At 46.1% G+C, this 26,901-nt stretch overlaps 1 protein-coding gene across 4 annotated transcripts in view; it reads right to left on the reverse strand.

Annotated features, from left to right (window-relative positions):
* LOC120058356 (probable phospholipid-transporting ATPase IH) overlaps positions 1-26,901 on the reverse strand; it is a 95,419-nt gene that overhangs the window by 39,228 nt on the left and 29,290 nt on the right. For all 4 annotated transcript variants that reach the window (XM_039006962.1, XM_039006961.1, XM_039006960.1 and 1 more), the window contains exons 5-13: positions 26,734-26,841; positions 12,594-12,722; positions 12,310-12,413; positions 12,170-12,220; positions 12,016-12,080; positions 11,787-11,868; positions 7,099-7,249; positions 6,739-6,936; positions 107-280 (exon numbers count right to left, since the gene is read on the reverse strand). In XM_039006962.1, the coding sequence (XP_038862890.1) occupies positions 107-280; positions 6,739-6,936; positions 7,099-7,249; positions 11,787-11,868; positions 12,016-12,080; positions 12,170-12,220; positions 12,310-12,413; positions 12,594-12,722; positions 26,734-26,841 (1,062 nt within the window). The remainder of the gene's footprint in view (positions 1-106; positions 281-6,738; positions 6,937-7,098; positions 7,250-11,786; positions 11,869-12,015; positions 12,081-12,169; positions 12,221-12,309; positions 12,414-12,593; positions 12,723-26,733; positions 26,842-26,901) is intronic.

Genomic DNA, 26,901 nt, shown 5'->3' on the forward strand with positions numbered 1-26,901 from the left:
ACGCAGACAGACAGACACGCAGACAGACAGACACACGCCAGACAGACAGACACACGCCAGACAGACAGACAGACAGACAGAGACAGACAGACTCTCTCGGTCTTACCCTGTGGTCTCCTCCAGGTGAGGAGTCGATCATGTCTATGCTGGAAGCAGCACTGAGGATCTGTCCATTACAGATGGCGTGGGGGATATAGACGTGTCCGTCCACACAGCACTCTATAAACTCCATGTTGTTCTCTGTCAACGTCCCCGTCTTATCAGTAAACACATACTCCACCTGTACAGACCAGGTAGATGCTGATCTGAGGTCAGTTTTTGGAATGTGTGTCCAGCATACATGTAACAGCTGATTATAAGTGTCTGTGCTGTATATGCACATTATACGTGTGTGTGTGTGTGTGTGTGTGTGTGTGTGTGTGTGTGTGTGTGTGTGTGTGTGTGTGTGTGTGTGTGTGTGTGTGTGTGTACACACACAAGTGAGTCTAGTATATCTATATCTATATATATCTATGTGTGTGTGTGCACACGAGTGAGTCTAGTATATATTTATATACAGTGGGGAGAACAAGTATTTGATACACTGCTGATTTTGCAGGTTTTCCTACTTACAAAGCATGTAGAGGTCGGTCATTTTTATCATAGGTAAACTTCAACTGTGAGAGATGGAATCTAAAACAAAAATCTAGAAAATCACATTGTATGATTTTTAAGTAATTAATTTGCATTTTATTGCATGACATAAGTATTTGATCACCTACCAACCAGTAAGAATTCCGGCTCTCACAGACCTGTTAGTTTTTCTTTAAGAAGCCCTCCTGTTCTCCACTCATTACCTGTATTAACTGCACCTGTTTGAACTCGTTACCTGTATAAAAGACACCTGTCCACACACTCAATCAAACAGACTCAAACCTCTCCACAATGGCCAAGATCAGAGAGCTGTGTAAGGACATCAGGGATAAAATTGTAGACCTGCACACGGCTGGGATGGGCTACAGGACAATAGGCAAGCAGCTTGGTGAGAAGGCAACAACTGTTGGCGCAATTATTAGAAAATGGAAGGAGTTCAAGATGACGGTCAATCACCCTCAGTCTGGGGCTCCATGCAAGATCTCACCTCGTGGGGCATCAATGATCATGAGGAAGGTGAGGGATCAGCCCAGAACTACACGTCAGGACCTGGTCAATGACCTGAAGAGAGCTGGGACCACAGTCTCAAAGAAAACCATTAGTAACACACTACGCCACCATGGATTAAAATCCTGCAGCGCACGCAAGGTCCCCCTGCTCAAGCCAGCGCATGTCCAGGCCCGTCTGAAGTTTTCCAATGACCATCTGGATGATCCAGAGGAGGAATGGGAGAATGTCATGTGGTCTGATGAGACAAAAATAGAGCTTTTTGGTCTAAACTCCACTCGCTGTGTTTGGAGGAAGAAGAAGGATGAGTACAACCCCAAGAACACCATCCCAACCGTGAAGCATGGAGGTGGAAACATCATTCTTTGGGGATGCTTTTCTGCAAAGGGGACAGCACGACTGCACCGTATTGAGGGGAGGATGGATGGGGCCATGTATCGCGAGATCTTGGCCAACAACCTCCTTCCCTCAGTAAGAGCATTGAAGATGGGTCGTGGCTGGGTCTTCCAGCATGACAACGACCCGAAACACACAGCAAGGGCAACTAAGGAGTGGCTCCGTAAGAAGCATCTCAAGGTCCTGGAGTGGCCTAGCCAGTCTCCAGACCTGAACCCAATAGAAAATATTTGGAGGGAGCTGAAAGTCCGTATTGCCCAGCGACAGCCCCGAAACCTGAAGGATCTGGAGAAGGTCTGTATGGAGGAGTGGGCCAAAATCCCTGCTGCAGTGTGTGCAAACCTGGTCAAGAACTACAGGAAACGTATGATCTCTATTGCAAACAAAGGTTTCTGTACCAAATATTAAGTTCTGATTTTCTGATGTATCAAATACTTATGTCATGCAATAAAATACAAATTAATTACTTAAAAATCATACAATGTGATTTTCTGGATTTTTGTTTTAGATTCCGTCTCTCACAGTTGAAGTGTACCTATGATAAAAATTACAGACCTCTACATGCTTTGTAGGTAGGAAAACCTGCAAAATCGGCAGTGTATCAAATACTTGTTCTCCCCACAAAGTATTTAGTCAGCCACCAATTGTGCAAGTTCTCCCACTTAAAGATGAGAGAGGCCTGTAATTTTCATCATAGGTACACTTCAACTATGACAGAAAAAAATTAGGGGGAAAAATCCAGAAAATCACATTGTAGGATTTTTTATGAATTTATTTGCAAATTATGGTGTTAAATAAGTATTTGGTCAATAACAAAAGTTTCTCAATACTTTGTTATATACCCTTTGTTGGCAATGACAGAGGTCAAACGTTTTCTGTAAGTCTTCACAAGGTTTTCACACACTGTTGCTGGTATTTTGGCCCATTCCTCCATGCAGATCTCCTCTAGAGCAGTGATGTTTTTGGGCTGTTGCTGGGCAACACGGACTTTCAACTCCCTCCAAAGATTTTCTATGGGGTTGAGATCTGGAGACTGGCTAGGCCACTCCAGGACCTTGAAATGCTTCTTACGAAGCCACTCCTTCGTTGCCCGGGCGGTGTGTTTGGGATCATTGTCATGCTGAAAGACCCAGCCACGTTTCATCTTCAATGCCCTTGCTGATGGAAGGAGGTTTTCACTCAAAATCTCACAATACATGGCCGCATTCATTCTGTCCTTTACACGGATCAGTCGTCCTGGTCCCTTTGCAGAAAAACAGCCCCAAAGCATGATGTTTCCACCCCCATGCTTCACAGTAGGTATGGTGTTCTTTGGATGCAACTCAGCATTCTTTGTCCTCCAAACACGACGAGTTGAGTTTTTACCAAAAAGTTATATTTTGGTTTCATCTGACCATATGACATTCTCCCAATCTTCTTCTGGATCATCCAAAAGCTCTCTAGCAAACTTCAGACGGGCCTGGACATGTACTGGCTTAAGCAGGGGGACACGTCTGGCACTGCAGGATTTGAGTCCCTGGCGGCGTAGTGTGTTACTGATGGTAGGCTTTGTTACTTTGGTCCCAGCTCTCTGCAGGTCATTCACTAGGTCCCTCGGTGTGGTTCTGAGATTTTTGCTCACCGTTCTTGTGATCATTTTGACCCCACGGGGTGAGATCTTGCGTGGAGCCCCAGATCGAGGGAGATTATCAGTGGTCTTGTATGTCTTCCATTTCCTAATAATTGCTCCCACAGTTGATTTCTTCAAACCAAGCTGCCTACCTATTGCAGATTCAGTCTTCCCAGCCTGGTGCAGGTCTACAATTTTGTTTCTGGTGTCCTTTGACAGCTCTTTGGTCTTGGCCATAGTGGAGTTTGGAGTGTGACTGTTTGAGGTTGTGGACAGGTGTCTTTTATACTGATAACAAGTTCAAACAGGTGCCATTAATACAGGTAACGAGTGGAGGACAGAGGAGCCTCTTAAAGAAGAAGTTACAGGTCTGTGAGAGCCAGAAATCTTGCTTGTTTGTAGGTGACCAAATACTTATTTTCCACCATAATTTGCAAATAAATTCATAAAAAATCCTACAATGTGATTTTCTGGATTTTTTTTTCTCATTTTGTCTGTCATAGTTGAAGTGTACCTATGATGAAAATTACAGGCCTCTCTCATCTTTTTAAGTGGGAGAACTTGCACAATTGGTGGCTGACTAAATACTTTTTTGCCCCACTGTATATATATATACATACACACACACAGTTGAAGTCGGAAGTTTACATACAGGTTGGAGTCATTAAAACTCGTTTTTCATCCACTCCACAAATTTCTTGTTAACAAACTATAGTTTTGGCAAGTGGGTTAGGACATCTACTTTGTGCATGACACAAGTCATTTCTCCAACAAATGTTTACAGACAAATTATTTCACTTATAATTCACTGTATCACAATTCCAGTGGGTCAGATGTTTACATTCACTAAGTTGACTGTGCCTTTAAACAGCTTGGAAAATTCCAGAAAATGACACCATGGCTTTAGAAGCTTCTGATAGGCTAATTGACATAATTTGAGTCAGTTGGAGGTGTACCTGTGGATACATTTCAAGGCCTACCATCATGGGAAAATCAAAAGAAATCAGCCAAGACCTCAAAAAATAAATTGTAGACCGCCACAAGTCTGGTTCCTCCTTGGGAGCAATTTCTAAACGCCTGAAGGTACCAAGTTCATCTGTACAAACAATAGTACACAAGTATGAACACCATGGGACCACGCAGCCGTCATACCGCTCAGGAAGGAGACGCGTTCTGTCTCCTAGAGATGATCGTACTTAGGTGTGAAAAGTGCAAATCAATCCCAGAACAACAGCAAAAAGACCTTGTGAAGATGCTGGAGGAAACAGGTACAAAAGTATCTATATCCACAGTAAAACGAGTCCTATATTGACATAACCTGAAAGGCCGCTCAGCAAAGAAGAAGCCACTGCTCCAAAACCGCCATAAAAAAGCAAGACTACGGTTTGCAACTGCAGATGGGGGAAAAATATGGTACTTTTTGGAGACATGTCCTCTGGTCTGATGAAACAAAAATAGAACTGTTTGGCCATAATGACCATCGTTATGTTTGGAGGAAAAAGGGGGAGGCTTGCAAGCCGAAGAACACCATCCCAACCGTGAAGCACGGGGGTGGCAGCATCATGTTGTGGGGGTGCTTTGCTGCAAGAGGGACTGGGGGACTTCACAAAATAGATGGCATCATGAGGAAAGTTATGTGGATATATTGAAGCAACATCTCAAGACATCAGTCAGGAAGTTAAAGCTTGGTCGCAAATGGGTCTTCCAAATGGACAATGACCCCAAGCATACTTCCAAAGTTGTGGCAAAATGGCTGAAGGACAACAAAGTCAAGGTATTGAAGTGGCCATCACAAAGCCCTGACCTCAATCCTATAGAAAATGTGTGGGCAGAACTAAAAAAGCGTGTGCGAGCAAGGAGGCCTGCAAACCTGACCCAGTTACACCAGCTCTGTCAGGAGGAATGGGCAAAACTTCACCCAACTTATTGTGGGAAGCTTGTGGAAGGCTACCTGAAAAGTTTGACCCAAGTTAAACAATTTAAAGGCAATGCAACCAAATACTAATTGAGTGTATGTAAACTTCTGACCCACTGGGAATGTGATGAAAGAAATAAAAGCTTAAATAAATAATTCTCTACTATTATTCTGACATTTCACATTTTTTAAATAAAGTGGTGATCCTAACTGACCTAAGACAGGGAATTTTTACTAGGATAAAATGTCAGGAATTGTGAAAACGGAGTTTAAATGTATTTGGCTAAGGTGTATGTAAACTTCCAACTTCAACTGTATATATATGTTTGTGTGTGTGTGTGTGTGTGTGTGTGTGTGTGTGTGTGTGTGTGTGTGTGTGTGTGTACATGAGTGAGTCTAGTATATCTATATCTATATACACTGCTCAAAAAAATAAAGGGAACACTTAAACAACACAATGTAACTCCAAGTCAATCACACTTCTGTGAAATCAAACTGTCCACTTAGGAAGCAACACTGATTGACAATAAATTTCACATGCTGTTGTGCAAATGGAATAGACATAAGGTGGAAATTATAGGCAATTAGCAAGACACCCCCAATAAAGGAGTGATTCTGCAGGTGGTGACCACAGACCACTTCTCAGTTCCTATGCTTCCTGGCTGATGTTTTGGTCACTTTTGAATGCTGGCGGTGCTTTCACTCTAGTGGTAGCATGAGACGGAGTCTACAACCCACACAAGTGGCTCAGGTAGTGCAGCTCATCCAGGATGGCACATCAATGCGAGCTGTGGCAAGAAGGTTTGCTGTGTCTGTCAAGCGTAGTGTCCAGAGCATGGAGGCGCTACCAGGAGACAGGCCAGTACATCAAGAGACGTGGAGGAGGCCGTAGGAGGGCAACAACCCAGCAGCAGGACCGCTACCTCCGCCTTTGTGCAAGGAGGAGCACTGCCAGAGCCCTGCAAAATGACCTCCAGCATTTTGTGCACATTTGTGGCCTGCTGGAGGTCATTTTGCAGGGCTCTGGCAGTGCTCCTCCTTGCACAAAGGCGGAGGTAGCGGTCCTGCTGCTGGGTTGTTGCCCACCTACGGCCTCCTCCACGTCTCCTGATGTACTGGCCTGTCTCCTGGTAGCGCCTCCATGCTCTGGACACTACGCTGACAGACACAGCAAACCTTCTTGCCACAGCTCGCATTGATGTGCCATCCTGGATGAGCTGCACTACCTGAGCCACTTGTGTGGGTTGTAGACTCCGTCTCATGCTACCACTAGAGTGAAAGCACTGCCAGCATTCAAAAGTGACCAAAACATCAGCCAGGAAGCATAGGAACTGAGAAGTGGTCTGTGGTCACCACCTGCAGAATCACTCCTTTATTGGGGGTGTCTTGCTAATTGCCTATAATTTCCACCTTTTGTCTATTCCTTTTGTCTATTCCTTTTGTCTATTTGTCTATTCTATTCCATTTGCACAACAGCATGTGAAATTTATTGTCAATCAGTGTTGCTTCCTAAGTGGACAGTTTGATTTCACAGAAGTAGGATTGACTTGGAGTTACATTGTGTTGTTTAAGTGTTCCCTTTATTTTTTTGAGCAGTGTATCTATGTGTGTGTGTGTGTGTGTGTGTGTGTGCGCGCACACACACGAGTGAGTCTAGTATATGTATATATGTGTGTACCTGTCCCAGCTCTTCATTGAGGTCTGATGTGTTGACCTGAGCCCCCTCCCCCAGCTCATCATCGTACATATCCTTGTCCCAGGCGATGAAGTAAGACCCCAGGAACTTCTGCATCTCCACGGTAACATACATGGAGACTGGAATGATGTAGTTAAACAACACCATGAAGGCCAGGAAGTCTGTGAACGCCCTGATCACCTAAGAGAGAGAGGAGAGGATGAGGGAGATAGAGAGGAGATTTAGAGAGAGAGAACAACAGCCTTAATCAGAATCAGTGAATGTTAAGCTGGGAGACACCTGATGAATCGTTTTACTGTGACAACATGCATTGTGGGTAGTGTAGTTGCTTGCGGGACTAACCACGTGGCGTTCTCTGTCGATCTCGGTCCTGTGGTTGTACCAGGGTTGGTCGTGGTCAGCAAACCACTGCCACGCGTACTTCAGAACCGTGTTAATGACCGCTTTACTGATCAGGATACACAGATACACTATGAGGAATGCGTTCATAGACCTGGGGGAGAGAGAGGGAGGGAGAGAGAGATGGAGGGGGGAGAGAGATGGAGGGGAGAGAGAGATGGAGGGGAGAGAGAGATGGAGGGGAGAGAGAGATGGAGGGGGGAGAGGGAGAGAGAGATGGGGGGGAGAGAGAGAGATGGAGGGGAGAGAGAGAGAGGGAGGGGAGAGAGAGAGATGGAGGGGAGAGAGAGATGGAGAGGAGAGAGAGATGGAGGGGGGAGAGGGGGGAGAGGGAGAGAGAGATGGAGGGGGGAGAGGGGGGAGAGGGAGAGAGAGATGGAGGGGAGAGAGGGAGAGAGAGATGGAGGGGAGAGAGAGATGGAGGGGGGAGAGAGATGGAGGGGAGAGAGAGAGATGGAGGGGAGAGAGAGAGATGGAGGGGAGAGAGAGAGATGGAGGGGAGAGAGAGATGGAGGGGGGAGAGGGAGAGAGAGATGAGGGGTGAGAGAGATGGAGGGGTGAGAGAGAGATGGAGGGGGGAGAGGGAGAGAGAGATGGAGGGGGGAGAGGGAGAGAGAGATGGAGGGGAGAGAGAGAGATGGAGGGGAGAGAGAGAGATGGAGGGGAGAGAGAGAGAGGGAGGGGAGAGAGAGAGATGGAGGGGAGAGAGAGAGATGGAGGGGAGAGAGAGAGATGGAGGGGAGAGAGAGAGATGGAGGGGAGAGAGAGAGAGATGGAGGGGAGAGAGAGAGATGGAGGGGAGAGAGAGATGGAGGGGAGAGAGAGATGGAGGGGAGAGAGAGATGGAGGGGAGAGAGAGATGGAGGGGGGAGAGAGATGGAGGGGGGAGAGAGAGATGGAGGGGGGAGAGGGAGAGAGAGATGGAGGGGAGAGAGAGATGGAGGGGGGAGAGAGAGGGAGGGGGAGAGAGAGAGAGGGGGGGGAGGGAGAGAGAGAGGGGGGGGAGAGAGAGATGGAGGGGAGAGAGAGATGGAGTGGGAGAGAGAGAGAGAGGGAGAAAGAGATGGAGGGGGGAGAGAGAGGGAGTTAGGGAGAGAGAGATGGAGGGAGGGGGTTAGGGTGAGAGAGGGGGTTAGGGAGAGAGAGATGGAGGGGGGAGAGGGAGGGAGAGAGAGAGGGAGGGAGAGAGATGGAGGGGGAGAGAGGTAAGAAAGAGAGGGGAAGAGAGATGGAGGGGGAGAAAGAGAGGTAAGAGAGAGAGGGGGAGAGAGATGGAGGGGGAGAGAGAGTTAGGGAGTGAGAGAGGGAGTGAAGAGAGAGATGGGGAGAGGGAGGGAGGGAGAGCGAGGGAGAGAGGGAGGGAGAGAGAGATAAGGGGGCAGAGAGTGTTAGGGAGAGAGAGATGGAGGGAGAGAGAGAGATGGAGGGGGAGAGAGAGAGATGGAAGGGGGAGAGAGAGGGAGGGAAAGAGAGATGGAAGGGGGAGAGAGAGAGATGGAAGGGGGAGAGAGAGGGAGGGAAAGAGAGATGGAAGGGGGAGAGAGAGGGAGGGAGAGAGATGGAGAGGGGAGAGAGATGGAGGGAGAGAGAGATGGAGGGGAAGAGAGAGGTAGGGAAAGAGAGATGGAGGGGGGAGAGGGAGGGAGAGAGAGGTGGAGGGGGGAGAGAGAGGGAGGGAGAGCGAGATGGACGAGGAGCGGGGTGGAGGGGGAGCGGGGTGGAGGGGGGAGAGAGAGGGAGTTAAGGAGAGAGAGATATGGAGGGTGGAGAGAGATATGTAGGGAGAGAGAGATGGATGGGGAGAGAGAGAGAGTGAGGGAGGGAGGGAGATGGAGGGAGAGAGAGATGGAGGAGGGAGAGAGAGATGAGGGGGCAGAGAGCGGTAGGGAGAGAGAGATGGAAGGGGGAGAGAGAGGGAGGGAGAGAGATGGAGGGGGGAGAGAGATGGAGGGAGAGAGAGATGAGGGGGCAGAGAGCGGTAGGGAAAGAGAGATGGATGGGGAAAGAGAGAGGGAGAGAGAGATGGAGGGGGAGAGAGAGGGAGAGTTGGAGAGAGAGATGGAGGGGGAGAGAGAGGGAGGGGGAGAGAGAGATGGAGGGAGAGATGGAGGAGGAGCGGGGTGGAGGGGGAGCGGGGTGGAGGGGGGTGAGAGAGGGAGTTAAGGAGAGAGAGATGGAGGGGGAGAGAGAGAGAGAGAGAGAGAGAGAGAGAGAGAGCGAGAGAGAGAGAGAGAGAGAGAGAGGGAGGGAGGGAGAGAGAGATGGAGGGGGCAGAGAGAGGTAGCGAGAGAGAGATGGAGGGGGAGAGAGAGGTAGGGCGAGAGAGAGAGGTAGGGCGAGAGAGAGAGAGGGGAGAGAGAGGGAGGGGGAGAGAGGGAGGGCGAGAGAGAGGGAGGGGAGAGAGAGAGGGAGGGGAGAGAGAGAGGGAGGGGAGAGAGAGGGAGGGCAGAGAGAGAGGGAGGGGAGAGAGAGAGGGAGGGGAGAGAGAGAGGGAGGGGAGAGAGAGGGAGGGGAGAGAGAGAGGGAGGGGAGAGAGAGAGGGAGGGGAGAGAGAGAGGGAGGGCAGAGAGAGAGGGAGGGCGAGAGAGAGGGAGGGCGAGAGAGAGGGAGGGCGAGAGAGGGCAAGAGAGGGAAGGGGGGAGTTAGAAGAAGTTTAGATGAGCTAAATGCAGATTGATTCGGCAGAACTGGATGTAAAAGGATTGTCAATAGAGTTACACACACACACACACACACACACACACACACACACACACACACACACACACACACACACACACACACACACACACACACACACACACACACACACACACACACACACACACACACACACACACACACACACACACACACACAGCCTGAATGAAATCAAAGAATGATGCAGCCATTATGTAATAACAGCAAGAGCAGCAGGTTGAGAAAGGAGCCAGCTGGTCTAATATATTCAATAGATTGTTTTCCAAAATCAAACTGTCTGTGGGGGAGCCATTCAGTACAATACAGTACACTACAGTACATCACACTACACTACAGTACACTAGTGCCTTCTCCTTATGCACTATTTCTTGCATGTTTAGGTACTCTGTGGGTTGGATTGGTGATTAAACATCCTACCATCATTCTGCTGTTCCAACTCCTACCATCATTCTGCTATTCCAACTCCTACTATCATTCTGCTATTCCAACTCCTACCATCATTCTGCTGTTCCAACTCCTACCATCATTCTGCTGTTCCAACTCCTACCATCATTCTGCTGTTCCAACTCCTACCATCATTCTGCTGTTCCAACTCCTACCATCATTCTGCTATTCCAACTCCTACCATCATTCTGCTGTTCCAACTCCTACCATCATTCTGCTGTTCCAACTCCTACCATCATTCTGCTATTCCAACTCCTACTATCATTCTGCTGTTCCAACTCCTACCATCATTCTGCTGTTCCAACTCCTACCATCATTCTGCTATTCCAACTCCTACCATCATTCTGCTATTCCAACTCCTACCATCATTCTGCTATTCCAACTCCTACTATCATTCTGCTGTTCCAACTCCTACCATCATTCTGCTATTCCAACTCCTACTATCATTCTGCTATTCCAACTCCTACTATCATTCTGCTGTTCCAACTCCTACCATCATTCTGCTGTTCCAACTCCTACCATCATTCTGCTATTCCAACTCCTACTATCATTCTGCTATTCCAACTCCTACTATCATTCTGCTATTCCAACTCCTACTATCATTCTGCTATTCCAACTCCTACCATCATTCTGCTGTTCCAACTCCTACCATCATTCTGCTATTCCAACTCCTACCATCATTCTGCTATTCCAACTCCTACTATCATTCTGCTATTCCAACTCCTACTATCATTCTGCTATTCCAACTCCTACTATCATTCTGCTATTCCAACTCCTACTATCATTCTGCTATTCCAACTCCTACTATCATTCTGCTATTCCAACTCCTGCTATCCTTCATCAGACATATAGTTCTACCCTAACTAAAGCAAATCAGACACAGTGGGGAGGGAGGTATAGATCTACCTACTACTGGAATAGATCTACCTATTACTTTAATAGATCTACCTACTCCTGGAATAGATCTGCCTACTACTGGAATAGATCTCCCTACTACTGGAATAGATCTCCCTACTACGGGAATAGATCTCCCTACTACTGGAATTGATCTCCCTACTACTGGAATAGATCTACCTACTACTGGAATAGATCTACCTACTCCTGGAATAGATCTCCCTACTACTGGAATAGATTTACCTACTACTGGAATAGATCTACCTACTACTGGAATAGATCTACCTACTACGGGAATAGATCTACCTACTACTGTACATACCACTTTCCTTCCAAATGATCTTGTCTACACACAGCACACACTTAAATTCTATATTCTGACACATGCTCACTCTAATATACTGTATCTACCCTTGGATTGTTAATTGGACTCATTCTGTCATTTATAGATTCAGGATTATTTGTGTATTTGTATAGTATTTATGAGACATTCTACTGCATTGTTAGGAGCTAGTAACATAAACATTTAGCTGCACCTGCTATAACACCTGCAAATCTTTGTATGTGACCAATAAACTTTGATTTGATCTTACTTTTCTACAGCGGAGCGTTTCTGGGATTTGGACTGGTAGTTCAGCGTCATCTTGGTGTCCATGCCCGTGTAGATGGCTACAGCTGTGGGGACAACAACCAGAGGTTACCATCACTACAGACACAGTGTGTGTGTGTGTGTGTGTGTGTGTGTGTGTGTGTGTGTGTGTGTGTGTGTGTGTGTGTGTGTGTGTGTGTGTGTGTGTGTGTGTGTGTGTGTGTGTGTGTTACCATAAATGTGTTCTGTGTTCTTCAGGGTGGCTCCTCTGAGGAGAAGGTTCTCAGCTCCCAGGGGTCTGAAAAAAGAGGAGGAACAAATGAAGGATGAAAAGTTTGACACAGACAAAGACATTTTAGGAATGAGAGATGGGAATGTTGGTCTTACCTGGCTATGGGATCTTCACTTTCCTTATAAATATTGATGCGCCCCACAAATCTGTATGAGAAAAAAAAAAAAAGTGATGCCATTTTCAACAAACGAACAGGTCAATCATAATGATTCTGTGTTAAACATGTGTCACTCACTTGTAGAGATCAGGCTGTGGTTGTTCACATTCAATAGTCGCATGTAGAGAGTCCACCTCCTGCTCTGTCTTAAAGGCCATGGTGTCTGGTACAGCATAGTAGGTCTGATACAGAGAGAGAGAGAGAGAGAGAGAGAGACAGAGAGAGACAGAGAGAGAGAGAGTGAGAAAGAGAGAGAGTGAGAGAGAGAGTGAGAGAGAGAGAGTGAGATGAGTCACGAAAAGTCATGTTTGATCAGAGAGCGTGCTGGGAGAATGGTGCAGTGTGTGTCTGTGTGTGTTTACCTTGTGGCTGGACTCGCCATCCAGGCTGGTGGTGGTGACGTAGCAGGTTCCGTCATCGCGGCTGGATGAGAGCAGGATGAGGTCACAGGGGAACGTCTCGTCTTCACTCGCCATGACAACGTCCCCCACCTGACAGGACAAGCACATCAACAATGACCATCACCTTAGACTATAGAAATACAGTCCCAAATCACACCCTATTCCCTTGTGCACTACTGTTGACCTTGGGGGCGGCAGGTAGCCTTGTGGTTAGAGCGTTGGGCCAGTAACCGAAAGGTTGCTGGATTGAATCCCTGAGCTACAAGGTAAAAAAATCTGTTGTTCTGCCCCTGAACAAGGCAGTTAACCCACTGTTCCCCGGTAGGCCGTCATTGTAAATAAGAATTTGTTCTTAACTGACTTGCCAAGTTAAATAAAGGTTAAATAAAATAAATGACCTGATATAAATGTAGTGGACTACCCTATTCCTCATGCAGATTGTCAAAATGTGTGCACTAGTTGGGGGGGATGTCATTTAAATGAACTCACTATAAACCCCAATGTCATTGTAAACAAACATTATTTCACAAAAGGTATTTTGGATCTGGTGAGCCACCATACTGCTGCAGATCCAGAAAGAATCACACATGATTAGGAGCTCTTCTACAGGAAACACATACATCTTTTCCCATTCCTTTTCTCCTGGCGATTGAGTTGTTGCATAACGGTGGGATTAAATAGCCTATAAATCCCATCTCCACGCAGACCGTACACACCACAGTAAGGGAAAGTGGGGTAAGTTGAGCCACCCTTGTTTCTAGGAAACCATACACAAAATGTATCATTTGACCAAATGTTTAGGAAGAGGTCATCCTTTCCTGGAGTCTGAAGGAAGAAACCACATGGAAAAAGTGGTAAATTACAGTAGGTCCAATTTTCTTTCCACCAAGTCAAATTTATTGATTGTGTTAGAAGTTGTGTCTAAACCAAAGTAGATAATTTTAAGATTGTGTATATATATAGAACAATCAGTTGGGGTCTCCATAAGCTTCAATATGAGGTCCTAAACCTAGCATGAACGTACATCCTTGTAGCTGTGTGGGCTAATATAGTCAAAATGCGTAATTGAAGGCATTATCACTGGAATATGAGGTAACAACAGGGCCTGGCCTATGTTAAACGTTTTAAAAAAAGTGTTTGTTAGGTTTTAAAAAATGCTTAAAATTATTAAAAGACCAAAAATGGTGTTGAATTGTGTTTGGGTAATGAAGATAGTCATGGTTTTAAAAATGTAGTGATAATATTTCATTCAGTACAGAAAGGCGGCTTAACTTACCCTGTTCCATGACTCAACTTACCCCTTTCCCAGGTAAGTTGTGCCAAGAGACCACTTTTTTTGGACAAGCTATGTTTTCAAAACTGCAATGTTTACATGAATTCAGATTTTTCCTGAAATACATCCTGAAATATATGTAGATGTCTATGTTATAAATAATTCTATATATCCCTTGATGGAGTGTTGCTGAATGTAATGGCTCAACTTACCCTACTGTACATACGCTATATAGCTACAAGTTATCATGATGAATATTTTCATCATTACTCTTCCTGTTTGATCTGTGGGGGGGCCATGGGTGAGGACCATCCGGAGAATGTGTGTGTGTGTGTGTGTGGATATAGAATGTTTTTCAACTTTCATTCAATCAATAACATTTATAAAGCCCTTTTTACATCCGCAGATGTCACAAAGTGCTTATACATATACCCAGCCTAAAACCCAGAACAGCAACAATGCAGATGTAGAAGTACGGTGGCTAGGAAAAAGGCAGGAACCTAGGGGTCCCCAGTCCTCTTCTGGCTGTGCCGGGTGGAGATTATAAGAGTACATTGCCATTAAGGCCAAATCGTTCTTCAAGATGTTCAAACGTTCATAGATGACCAGCAGGGTCAAAAAATAATCACAGTGGATATAGATGGTGCAACAGGTCAGCACCTCAGGAGTAAATGTCAGCTGACTTTTCATAGCCGCCAAGCATTCAGAGGTTCGAGACAGCAGGTCCGGGACAAGGTAGCACGACCAGTGAACATGTCAGGGCTCCATAACCGAAGGCAGAACAGCAGAAACTGGATCAGTAGCACGACAAAGACACGTTTCGGTGGACGGCATGGCTATGGCAACACGTGCCAACACACTCAAATATAGCCATATATATTACATAGACCTGCCGGACACTGCAGGGTGCTTCTCTAAATGGGACATAGTCCCTGTCTCCACTCTGTAATATCTGATATGTGGTTATTATGACACTGCAATCTGCTCCACAGTAACACCCATAGAGATCCTATTCAATTCTAATTCCTAATTCTATGGTAGCGCCACTGTTTTGACCCTAGTCCTGTCTGACATCAGAGTAGATAACAGGATAATAGCGGTCCTTCATATCAGTCATATTGATGTTTAATCTCTGTCTGGAGAGACAAATCTTTTCCCCTGTATGCGACCAGAGTAATCACAACAGGAATGTTTGAGATGGTATTGTAGGGGGAATGTTAATCTTCTCTCGGACGCTAGCTAGGGCATCGCAGACAAACTCAGGCACATACATACACACAAAGGGCAGGCACCCGGGTGTCTCGTTCCCATGGAGACCAGCTTAAAAGGTCTCAGGAATGGATTGCATGGTAATTAGTATAATGATTAAAGATGATAGCTGTGGCTATGACTTAAATGTTCATAAATATTGCCGTTCTGTATTGGCCGTCACAGACAGGCCTATGCCTGCTAACAGTTCCAACTGACAATTATCACTGCGCCTCCATCATAATATCATGTTCATGTTGCTGTCCCAATCATCTCTTGTATATATCGCGAACATTATTCCCCTTGCCTGGCATTTAGTTTGGTACAGCGGGGGTTAATATAAGCCTAGCATTTAGTTTGGTACAGCAGGGGTTAATTTAAGCCCAGCATTTAGTTTGGTACAGCAGGGGTTAATATAAACCTAGCATTTAGTTTGGTACAGCGGGGGTTAATATAAGCCTAGCATTTAGTTTGGTACAGCAGGGGTTAATATAAGCCTAGCATTTAGTTTGGTACAGCGGGGCTTAATATAAGCCTCTGTCTGACCTCGGAAACAATGTTTTACTAACAACCAGATTTTTGTCTGGACTATACCTTCTGGTGGAAGAATGACATTGTATGAATTGACTCATTAAAATGAAATGTAAATGAAAATATTTAATTCATCATTGTTGTTTTGTTGTAAAAGCAACAAGGCATGTGAGGCAGTGTTCTGAGGCAGCTATCGCGTCAGGCAAAACAACACCATTTACCTGTGAGTGTATTCATGATACAGCGCTGCCACTTGTGCTTTCATTACATAGAAGAGGGATGAGCTCACAAACTAGTTCATATGCTAGCCATACTAGTGTAACGGATGTGAAATGGCTAGCTAGTTAGCGGGTACGCGCTACTAGCGTTTCAATCAGTTACGTCACTTGCTCTGAAACCTACAAGTAGTGTTGCCCCTTGCTCTGCAAGGGCCGCGGCTTTTGTGGAGCGATGGGTAACGACGTGTCGTGGGTGTCAGTTGTTGATGTATGCAGAGGGTCCCTGGTTCGCGCCCGTGTCGGGGCGAGGGGACGGTTTAAAGTTATACTGTTACATTGGTGCCGTGACCCGGATCACTGGTTGCTGCGGAAAAGGAGGAGGTTGAAAGGGGGGTGAGTGTAACGGATGTGAAATGGCTAGCTAGTTAGCGGGTACGCGCTACTAGCGTTTCAATCAGTTACGTCACTTGCTCTGAAACCTACAAGTAGTGTTGCCCCTTGCTCTGCAAGGGCCGCGGCTTTTGTGGAGCGATGGGTAACGACGCTTCGTGGGTGTCAGTTGTTGATGTATGCAGAGGGTCCCTGGTTCGCGCCCGTGTCGGGGCGAGGGGACGGTTTAAAGTTATACTGTTACACTAGCTAACATACAATGCATTCGGAAAGTATTCAGACCCCTTGACTTTTTCCACATTTTGTTACAGCCTTATTATGAAATAGATTAAATATTTTTTCCCCCTCATCAATCTACACGCAGTGACCCATAATGACCTTGCAGCCACAAGGTCCTTTTGATGCTGCACTCGCATAACAGGTGGTCAGCCTGCCACGCAGTCTCCTTGTGGATTGCAATGTAATCGGCCACAATCGACGTCAAAACAGGCCGATTACCGATTTTTATGAGAACTTGAAATCGGCCATGCCGATTAATCGGTCGATCTCTAATCAAGGCACCCACTTTGAAGATGAGTAATGCTCCAGCAGCATCAGTTTCTACTTCCACTACTTAGTCCTTTTCCAGATATGACAGGAGTCATCCGTCAGTTATACGAGATGGTTGTCAGATGCTGTGGTTGGGTCAATCTGAATGAATCTGTTGTGCCAATTGAGTAGAGAGCATCTTTCCCTTGTTGCCATGACAAAAGTGCCCCCTTAAACCATTTAAATACACTGCTCAAAAAAATAAAGGGAACACTAAAATAACACATCCTAGATCTGAATGAATGAAATATTCTTATTAAATACATTTTTCTTTACATAGTTGAATGTGCTGACAACAAAATCACACAAAAATGATCAATGGAAATCAAATTTATCAACCCATGGAGGTCTGGATTTGGAGTCACACTCAAAATTAAAGTGGAAAACCACACTACAGACTGATCCAACTTTGATGTAATGTCCTTAAAACAAGTCAAAATGAGGCTCAGTAGTGTGTGTGGCCTCCACGTGCCTGTATGACCTCCCTACAACGCCTGGGCATGCTCCTGATGAGGTGGCGGATGGTCTCCTGAGGGATCTCCTCCCAGACCTGGACTAAAGCATCCGCCAACTCCTGGACAGTCTGTGGTGCAACGTGGCGTTGGTGGATGGAGCGAGACATGATGTCCCAGATGTGCTCAATTGGATTCAGGTCTGGGGAACGGGCGGGCCAGTCCATAGCATCAATGCCTTCCTCTTGCAGGAACTGCTGACACACTCCAGCCACGTGAGGTCTAGCATTGTCTTGCATTAGGAGGAACCCAGGGCCAACCGCACCAGCATATGGTCTCACAAGGGGTCTGAGGATCTCATCTCGGTACCTAATGGCAGTCAGGCTACCTCTGGCAAGCACATGGAGGGCTGTGCGGCCCCCCAAAGAAATGCCACCCCACACCATGACTGACCCACCGCCAAACCGGTCATGCTGGAGGATGTTGCAGGCAGCAGAACGTTCTCCACAGCGTCTCCAGACTCTTTCACGTCTGTCACATGTGCTCAGGGTGAACCTGCTTTCATCTGTGAAGAGCACAGGGCGCCAGTGGCGAATTTGCCAATCTTGGTGTTCTCTGGCAAATGCCAAACGTCCTGCACGGTGTTGGGCTGTAAGCACAACCCCCACCTGTGGATGTCGGGCCCTCATACCACCCTCATGGAGTCTGTTTCTGACCGTTTGAGCAGACACATGCACATTTGTGGCCTGCTGGAGGTCATTTTGCAGGGCTCTGACAGTGCTCCTCCTGCTCCTCCTTGCACAAAGGCAGAGGTAGCGGTCCTGCTGCTGGGTTGTTGCCCTCCTACGGCCTCCTCCACGTCTCCTGATGTACTGGCCTGTCTCCTGGTAGCGCCTCCATGCTCTGGACACTAGGCTGACAGACACAGCAAACCTTCTTGCCACAGCTCGCATTGATGTGCCATCCTGGATGAGCTGCACTACCTGAGCCACTTGTGTGGGTTGTAGACTCCGTCTCATGCTACCACTAGAGTGAAAGCACCGCCAGCATTCAAAAGTGACCAAAACATCAGCCAGGAAGCATAGGAACTGAGAAGTGGTCTGTGGTCACCACCTGCAGAACCACTCCTTTATTGGGGGTGTCTTGCTAATTGCCTATAATTTCCACCTGTTGTCTATTCCATTTGCACAACAGCATGTGAAATGTATTGTCAATCAGTGTTGCTTCCTAAGTGGACAGTTTGATTTCACAGAAGTGTGATTGACTTGGAGTTACATTGTGTTGTTTAAGTGTTCCCTTTATTTTTTTGAGCAGTGTATATGAAATGACATTTGGAATGTGTAAAAGGCTATTGTAAACACATTGTTCTTTAATATTAGGCTATATTGTTGTATGGGTGAAATTAAAAGTATTGCGTAATCTCTGCTTTGCCTTGCCCTATTGAATAAAAAGCATTTCTTATAGCCCAACTATTCTCTTTTTTTAATAATTTAAACACATTGAGCATATACAATGTCATTGTTGTGGTAGTCTACTTAGGCAAACCATCTTCATTATCACAATGGCACCTCCATGTGCTACTCAGACCTTCTGGGAGAAAAGTACCTGGCATTGAACTTGTTAGTAGTAGTTGTGTGTTTTAAGCTAAGGACCCCATCTCCTGCTTCCAGACACTTCACCACCTAGATTACAAGGGTTGGATTTGTGATAAACAATTTAAATGTCAGCGCAAGGCATGTACAAAATCAAGTACAATGATTAGCCTCATATACATTGTCTACTGGTATCGTTTATTGTTTGGAGAACATATAGCTGAACAATATGTAAACAATGTGTGCTTTAAGCTTTTCTCTGCTTCAGATGCACAATGTCAAGGGGTGCATTGCAAATGCCAATAAGGCTAATGCCATCATACGGTGGTTCCTAACTTCGGTCCTCGAGTACCCCCGGTTTTATTGTAGACCCGGACAAACACACCTTTGTCCGAATTCAACTTGTAAACTAATCATCAGGCCCTAAATAAGTTGAATCAGGTATGTTTGTAAGGGGCTACAACTAAAATGTGTACTGTTGCATTTTGCAATGTGTACAGTTGCACAAGCATTTCGCTACACCACAAGCATTTCGCTACACCACAAGCATTTCGCTACACCACAAGCATTTCGCTACACCACAAGCATTTCGCTACACCACAAGCATTTCGCTACACCCGAAATAACATCTGCTAAACATGTGTATGTGACATAACATTTGATTTGATTTATTGGGGGTACTCAAGGACCGGAGTTGGGAACCCCTGCTGTAGAACTATGACTGTATTGGATTACATGCCATTATCAGCTGCAAAATGAGTTCACATGGATATCATGAAAAAATTGTGACAATCAAATAATGCAACACAAACACAGACAAATTGGAAACAGATTCCCTTCCCCTCTATTGCAGGATTGTGATCTGTGATTCATCAACACTAGTTCATCTTGAATAATAGTTAAGGTAACAAAGAAAACACATTTAAAACACTTCACTTCAAAGCATCAACAAATTCATTTCAACGTGTACAAGTAAGCTAACTCATATGTAAAGGTTAGACATTTTTGTAACAAGTAGGCTATTATTACGAAAACATAATTTCAGGTTTTTAAAAAAGTCAATACCGTTGGTGTCCAACCTCGCTCCACTGATCCCTGATCTACTGGGTGAGCACACTTGATTATTAACTAATTAGGTTTGATACATTGAATCAGGTGTGTTAGTGCTGGGCTTGAACAGAACGCTGCACACCCAGCAGGGTCGGCCTGCTCCACTTGTAATAGGTTTATACATTGTGTGACTTTTAAACTGTATTTTTGTTTATAAAATTTGCTAACATAGTTAGGAATACATAATCCATGGTTAATCCATAAGGATTTACACTTATTCTCTTGGGACATTCACCGGGACCTCTTCATCTGCTGACAGAAAACATCACAAAGAAACTGCATGATACTCAAATTAGACAGCACTGAATATTATGTTGCTATATCGCTCTGTCCTCAGTTTTTCTCACAAGGGACTGGAACTGGAGAATATTTCCACAATGTCCTCCTACAAAGGTGCCTGCCCTATCCAGAGTAGCCTACTCACCCCCCCAACTCTGACAGCTGAAAGTGCTAATGTTAGCTAAACCTTTCACCCTCTTCCATTGCTGTTAGCTAGCTACCTAGATACAAATGCATTTGGAGTTACAATGATAAATACATCAAGATAACTAATTAGCTAAAATGAAGTTAGCTAGCTGGTGATATTTAATTCACTTGGTCAGCTATACATTATGTAAAGTTATCTAATAGCTAACGAACATTACATTAGCAGCTCATTTGAGTTAGCCTGCACACAAAGTTCCTGTAGCAAGCTATCTACCTAATAACAGCTACAACGTTTTTGATCATTTTCAAAATATATTTACTTACTTGCATAGGTTCTCCCACTTCCTCCGTTTTCTGGGTCCTCAGAAAAACAAAATAATGAGCAATCTTCCAGAAGTTTCCGGTGGTAGCAAAACGCAGCCAGCCATGTGGACGATTGGCGCCCCCCCCCCTTGGGTTGTGCCGTGGCAGAGATCTTTGTGGGCTATACTCGTCCTTGTCTCAGGATGGTAAGTTGGTGGTTGAAGGTATCCCTCTAGTGGTGTGGGGGCTGTGCTTTGGCAAAGTGGGTGGGGTTATATCCTGCCTGTTTGGCCCTGTCCGGGGGTATCATCGGATGCGGCCACAGTGTCTCCTGACCCCTCCTGTCTCAGCCTCCAGTATTTATGCTGCAGTAGTTTTTGTGTCGGGGGGCTAGGGTCAGTCTGTTATATCTGGAGTATTTATCCTGTCTTATCCGGTGTCCTGTGTGAATTTAAGTATGCTCTCTCTAATTCTCTCTTTCTTTCTCTCTCTCGGCAGACCTGAGCCCTAGGACCATGCCTCAGGACTATCTGGCATGATGACTCCTTGCTGTCCCCAGTCCACCTGGCCGTGCTGCTGCTCCAGTTTCAACTGTTCTGCCTGCGGCTATGGAACCCTGACCTGTTCACCGGACGTGCTACCTGTCCCAGACCTGCTGTTTTCAACTCTCTAGAGACAGCAGGAGCGGTAGAGATACTCTCAATGATCTGACATTTCCTCCTGAGGTTCTGACTTGTTGCACCCTCGACAACTACTGTGATTATTATTATTTGACCATGCTGGTCATTTATGAACATTTGAACATCTTGGCCATGTTCTGTTATAATCTCTACCCGGCACAGCCAGAAGAGGACTGGCCACCCCTCATAGCCTGGTTCCTCTCTAGGTTTCTTCCTAGGTTTTGGCCTTTCTAGGGAGTTTACTAGCTCATATACTAGCGACTTTATCTATCTGAATATGAATGAACATAAATGTATGGTTAGAATAGATAAACAACAGCCAATGCAGCCCAAAGGCATCACAATGATGTGTAGTAGACTGGAGAGTAGAAGGCCCATTACTAGGACAGTCATAATGATGTGTGGTAGGCTGGAGAGTAGAAGGCCCATTACTAGGGCAGTCATAATGATGTGTGGTAGACTGGAGAGTAGAAGGCCCATTACTAGGGCAGTCATAATGATGTGTGGTAGGCTGGAGAGTAGAAGGCCCATTACTAGGGCAGTCATAATGATGTGTGGTAGGCTGGAGAGTAGAAGGCCCATTACTAGGGCAGTCATAATGATGTGTGGTCGACTGGAGAGTAAAAGGCCCATCCTGTCAAATCCAAGATGGCGTAGCAGTCAGACGTCTTTGTCTTTGTCTTGTCTTGTCCCATGTATACATCTTTCTATATCTTTTCCTTCGCATTCTTTTTAATATACCTCAACATCAAAATACTCTCCTTTCTATTTACCTCCGAACTGGAATACCTCAACTGAAGCTAGCTAGCTAACTAGCTACCAGCTATCAGCTATCAGTCAGCTAACCACAGCTTGCGGTCATCAGCTAACCTTTAGCTCGGAAAGTTCTCGCCAGTTCGTACAATGCGTTTCAAACCAGAGCATACCGGACCTATTTTTCTCTCCATATCCCCGGATTCCTACAGCAAACTCTGAACCTTTTCATCTGGATAATCGCAGCTAGCTAACCGCAACCCGGGTTGACTACTCCTGGCCAACGCTTCCGTCCCGGAGCAAGCACCAACTAGCCTGGAACTAGCCCATGCTAGACCCATCTCCCGGCTAGGGCTCCTGGGCTACTCCTGAAGCTCACTCCTCGGCTACAATATCCGGACCCCTGCTCCTGCCGGTACTGGGCACGGAACCACGCCGATCCTTCACGAGTGGAATACCGACATAATCTGCCCGAGGATCCCAACAGGCCCCTCAGGCACGACATCCCCTGAAGGCCCATTCTGCTAACCGCGGCCTGCTAGCTATCTATAGCATATTGGACTGTTAGCTGATCCATCGGCCAGTTTCTTGGACCACCATACCCATTTTACAAATTGGACTTGGACCCATCTAATGCTTGGAACCCTACTAATTCCACGACTGGTCTATCGACGTCACCGCACGAGGAGGCAAAAACAGACTTTCCCCCATCGCAACGTCCCTCTAAGGCCCTTATGCTAGCTTGCTAGCCCCGGCCTGCTAACTGCTAGCTTGCTAGCTCCGGCCTGCTAACTGTCTGAATCGCCGTGTCCCCAGCCAGCCCAACCACTCACTGGACCCATACGATCACTTGGCTACGCATGCCTCTCCCGAATATCAATATGCCTTGTCCATTACTGTCCTGGTTAGTGATTACTGTCTTATTTCACTGTAGAGCCTCTAGCCCTGCTAAATACGCCTTAACCAACCATGTTGTGCCACCTCCCACATATGTGATGACATCACCTGGTTTAAACATCTCTAGAGACTATATCTCTCTCACCATTACTCAATGCCTAGGTTTACCTTCAATGTACTCTCTTCCTACCATACCTTTGTCTGTACATTATGCCTTGAATGTATGCTATCGTGCCCAGAAACCTGCTCCCTTTACTCTCTGTTCCGAACGTTCTAGACGGGCAGTTCTTATAGCCTTTAGCCATACCCTTATCCTACTTCTCCTCTGTTCCTCTGGTGATGTAGAGGTTAAATCAGGACCTGCAGTGCCTAGCTCCACTCCTACTCCCCAGGTGCTCTCATTTGTTGACTTCTGTAACCGTAAAAGCCTTGGTTTTATGCATGTTAACATTAGAAGCCTACTCCCTAAGTTTGCTTTATTCACTGCTTAACACACTCTGCCAACCTGGATGTCTTAGCCGTGTCTGAATCCTGGCTTAGGAAAACCAACAAAACCCCTGAAATTTCCATCCCTGACTATAAAATTTTCCGCCCAGATAGAACTGCCAAAGGGGGCGGTGTTGCAATCTACTGCAGAGATAGCCTGCAGAGTTCTATCCTACTATCCAGGTCTGTACCAAAACAATTCGAGCTTCTACTTCTAAAAATTCACCTTTCCAGAAACAAGTCTCTCACCATTGCCGCTTCCTATAGACCACTCTCTGCCCCAAGCTGTGCCCTGGCCACAATATGTGAATTGATTGCCCCCCATCTATCTTCTGAGCTTGTGCTGCTAGGTGACCTAAACTGGGACATGCTTAACACCCCAGCCATCCTACAATCTAAGCTTGATGCCCTCAATCTCACACAAATTATCAATGAACCTACCAGGTACAACCCCAAATCCGTAAACACGGGCACCCTCATAGATATCGTCCTAACTAACTCGCCCCCCAAAAACACCTCTGCTGTTTTCAACCAAGATATCAGTGATCACTGCCTCATTGCCTGCATCCGTAATGGGTCCGCGGTCAAACAACCACCCCTCATCACTGTCAAACGCTCCCTAAAACACTTCAGCGAACAGGCCTTTCTAATCGACCTGGCCGGGGTATCCTGGAATGACATTGACCTCATCCCGTCAGTAGAGGATGCCTGGTTATTCTTTAAAAGTGCTTTCCTCACCATCTTAAATAAGCATGCTCCGTTCAAAAAATGTAGAACCAGGAACAGATATAGCCCTTGGTTCACCCCAGACCTGACTGCCCTTGACCAGCACAAAACATCCTGTGGCGTTCTGCATTAGCATCGAATAGCCTCCGTGATATGCAACTCTTCAGGGAAGTTAGGAACCAATATACACAGTCAGTTAGGAAAGCTAAGGCTAGCTTTTTCAAACAGAAATTTGCATCCTGTAGTACAAACTCAAAAAAGTTCTGGGACACTGTAAAGTCCATAGAGAATAAGAGCACCTCCTCCCAGCTGCCCACTGCACTGAGGCTAGGAAACACTGTTACCACCGATAAATCCACAATAATTGAGAATTTCAATAAGCATTTTTCTACGGCTGCCAAGCTTTCCACCTGGCTACCCCTACCCCAGGTCAACAGCCCTGCGCTCCCCACAGCAACTCGCCCAAACCTCCCCCACTTCTCCTTCACCCAAATCCAGATAGCTGATGTTCTGAAAGAGCTGCAGAATCTGGACCCCTACAAATCAGCCGGGCTAGACAATCTGGACCCTCTCTTTCTAAAATTATCTGCCGAAATTGTTGCAACCCCTATTACTAGCCTGTTCAACCTCTCTTTCGTATCGTCTGAGATTCCCATAGATTGGAAAGCTGCCGCGTTCATCCCCCTCTTCAAAGGGGGAGACACTAGACCCAAACTGCTACAGACCTATATCTATTCTACACTTTCTAAGGTCTTTGAAAGCCAAGTTAACAAACAGATTACCGACCATTTCGAATCTCACTGTACCTTCTCCGCTATGCAATCTGGTTTCAGAGCTGGTCATGGGTGCACCTCAGGCACGCTCAAGGTCCTAAATGATATCATAACCGCCATCGATAAGAGACATTACTGTGCAGCCATATTCATCGACCTGTTTAAGGCTTTCGACTCTGTCAATCACAACATTCTTATTGGCAGACTCAACACCCTTGGTTTCTCAAATGATTGCCTCGCTTGGTTCACCAACTACTTCTCCGATAGAGTTCAGTATGTCAAATCGAAGGGCCTGTTGTCCGGACCTCTGGCAGTCTCTATGGGGGTGCCACAGGGTTCAATTCTCGGGCCGACTCTCTTCTCTGTATACATCAATGATGTCGCTCTCGCTGCTGGTGATTCTTTCATCCACCTCTACGCAGACGACACCATTCTGTATACCTCTGGCCCGTCGTTGGACACTGTTAACTAACCTCCAGATGAGCTTCAATGCCATACAACTCTCCTTCCGTGGCCTCCAATTGCTCTTAAATGCAAGTAAAACTAAATGCATGCTCTTCAACCGATCGCTGCCCGCACCTGCCCGCCCGTCCAGCATCACTACTCTGGACGGTTCTGACTTAGAATATGTGGACAACTACAAATACATAGCTGTCTGGTTAGACTGTAAACTCTCCTTCCAGACTCACATTAAACATCTCCAATCCAATATTAAATCTAGAATCGGCTTCCTATTTCTCAACAAAGCATCCTTCACTCATGCTGCCAAACATACCCTCGTAAAACTGACCATCCTACCGATCCTTGACTTCGGTGATGTCATTTACAAAATAGCCTCCAACACTCTACTCAACAAATTGGATGCAGTCTATCACAGTGCCATCCGTTTTGTCACCAAAGCCCCATATACTACCCACCACTGCGACCTGTATGCTCTCGTTGGCTGGCCCTCGCTTCATACTCGTCGCCAAACCCACTGGCTCCAGGTCATCTACAAGTCTCTGCTAGGTAAAGCCCCACCTTATCTCAGCTCACTGGTCACCATAGCAGCACCCACCCGTAGCACGCGCTCCAGCAGGTATATCTCACTGGTCACCCCCAAAGCCAATTCTTTCTTTGGCCGCCTCTCCTTCAAGTGCTCTGCTGCCAATGATTGGAACGAACTGCAAAAATCTCTGAAGCTGGAGACTCTTACCTCCCTCACTAGCTTTAAGCACCAGCTGTCAGACCAGCCCACAGATCACTGCACCTGTACATAGCTCATCTGTAAATAGCCCATTCAATCTACCTCATCCCAATAGTGTATTTATTTATCTTGCTCCTTTGCACCCCAGTATCTCAACTTGCACATTCATCTTCTGCACATTCTACCATTCCAGTGTTTAATTGCTATATTGTAATTACTTTGCCCCCATGGCCTATTTATTGCCTTACCTCTCTTATCCTACCTCATTTGCACACACTGTATATAGATTTTTCTACTGTATTATTGATTGTATGTTTGTTTATTCCATGTGTAACTCTGTGTTGTTGTATGTGTCGAACTGCTTTATCTTGGCCAGGTCGCAGTTGTAAATGAGAACTTGTTCTCAACTAGCCTACCTGGTTAAATAAAGGTGAAATAAATAAATAAAATAAAACTAAGGCAGTCATACCCGTAGCTTGTGACTCTGTGTCCTCACCACCGTCCCTTCCTTCACCACGTCCACAGGACACTCATTTATACTGCAGTCTGCCTTGTGTCTCAGCCAGTCTTCATAACCCTGGGCGAGAGAGGAAGAGGGGGAGGAAGGGAGGGGAGAAGGGGTTGAGATATACAAGGA

The sequence above is a fragment of the Salvelinus namaycush genome, chromosome 13 (assembly GCF_016432855.1).
Source record: "Salvelinus namaycush isolate Seneca chromosome 13, SaNama_1.0, whole genome shotgun sequence".
In the NCBI taxonomy this organism is placed as follows: Eukaryota; Metazoa; Chordata; class Actinopteri; order Salmoniformes; family Salmonidae; genus Salvelinus; species Salvelinus namaycush.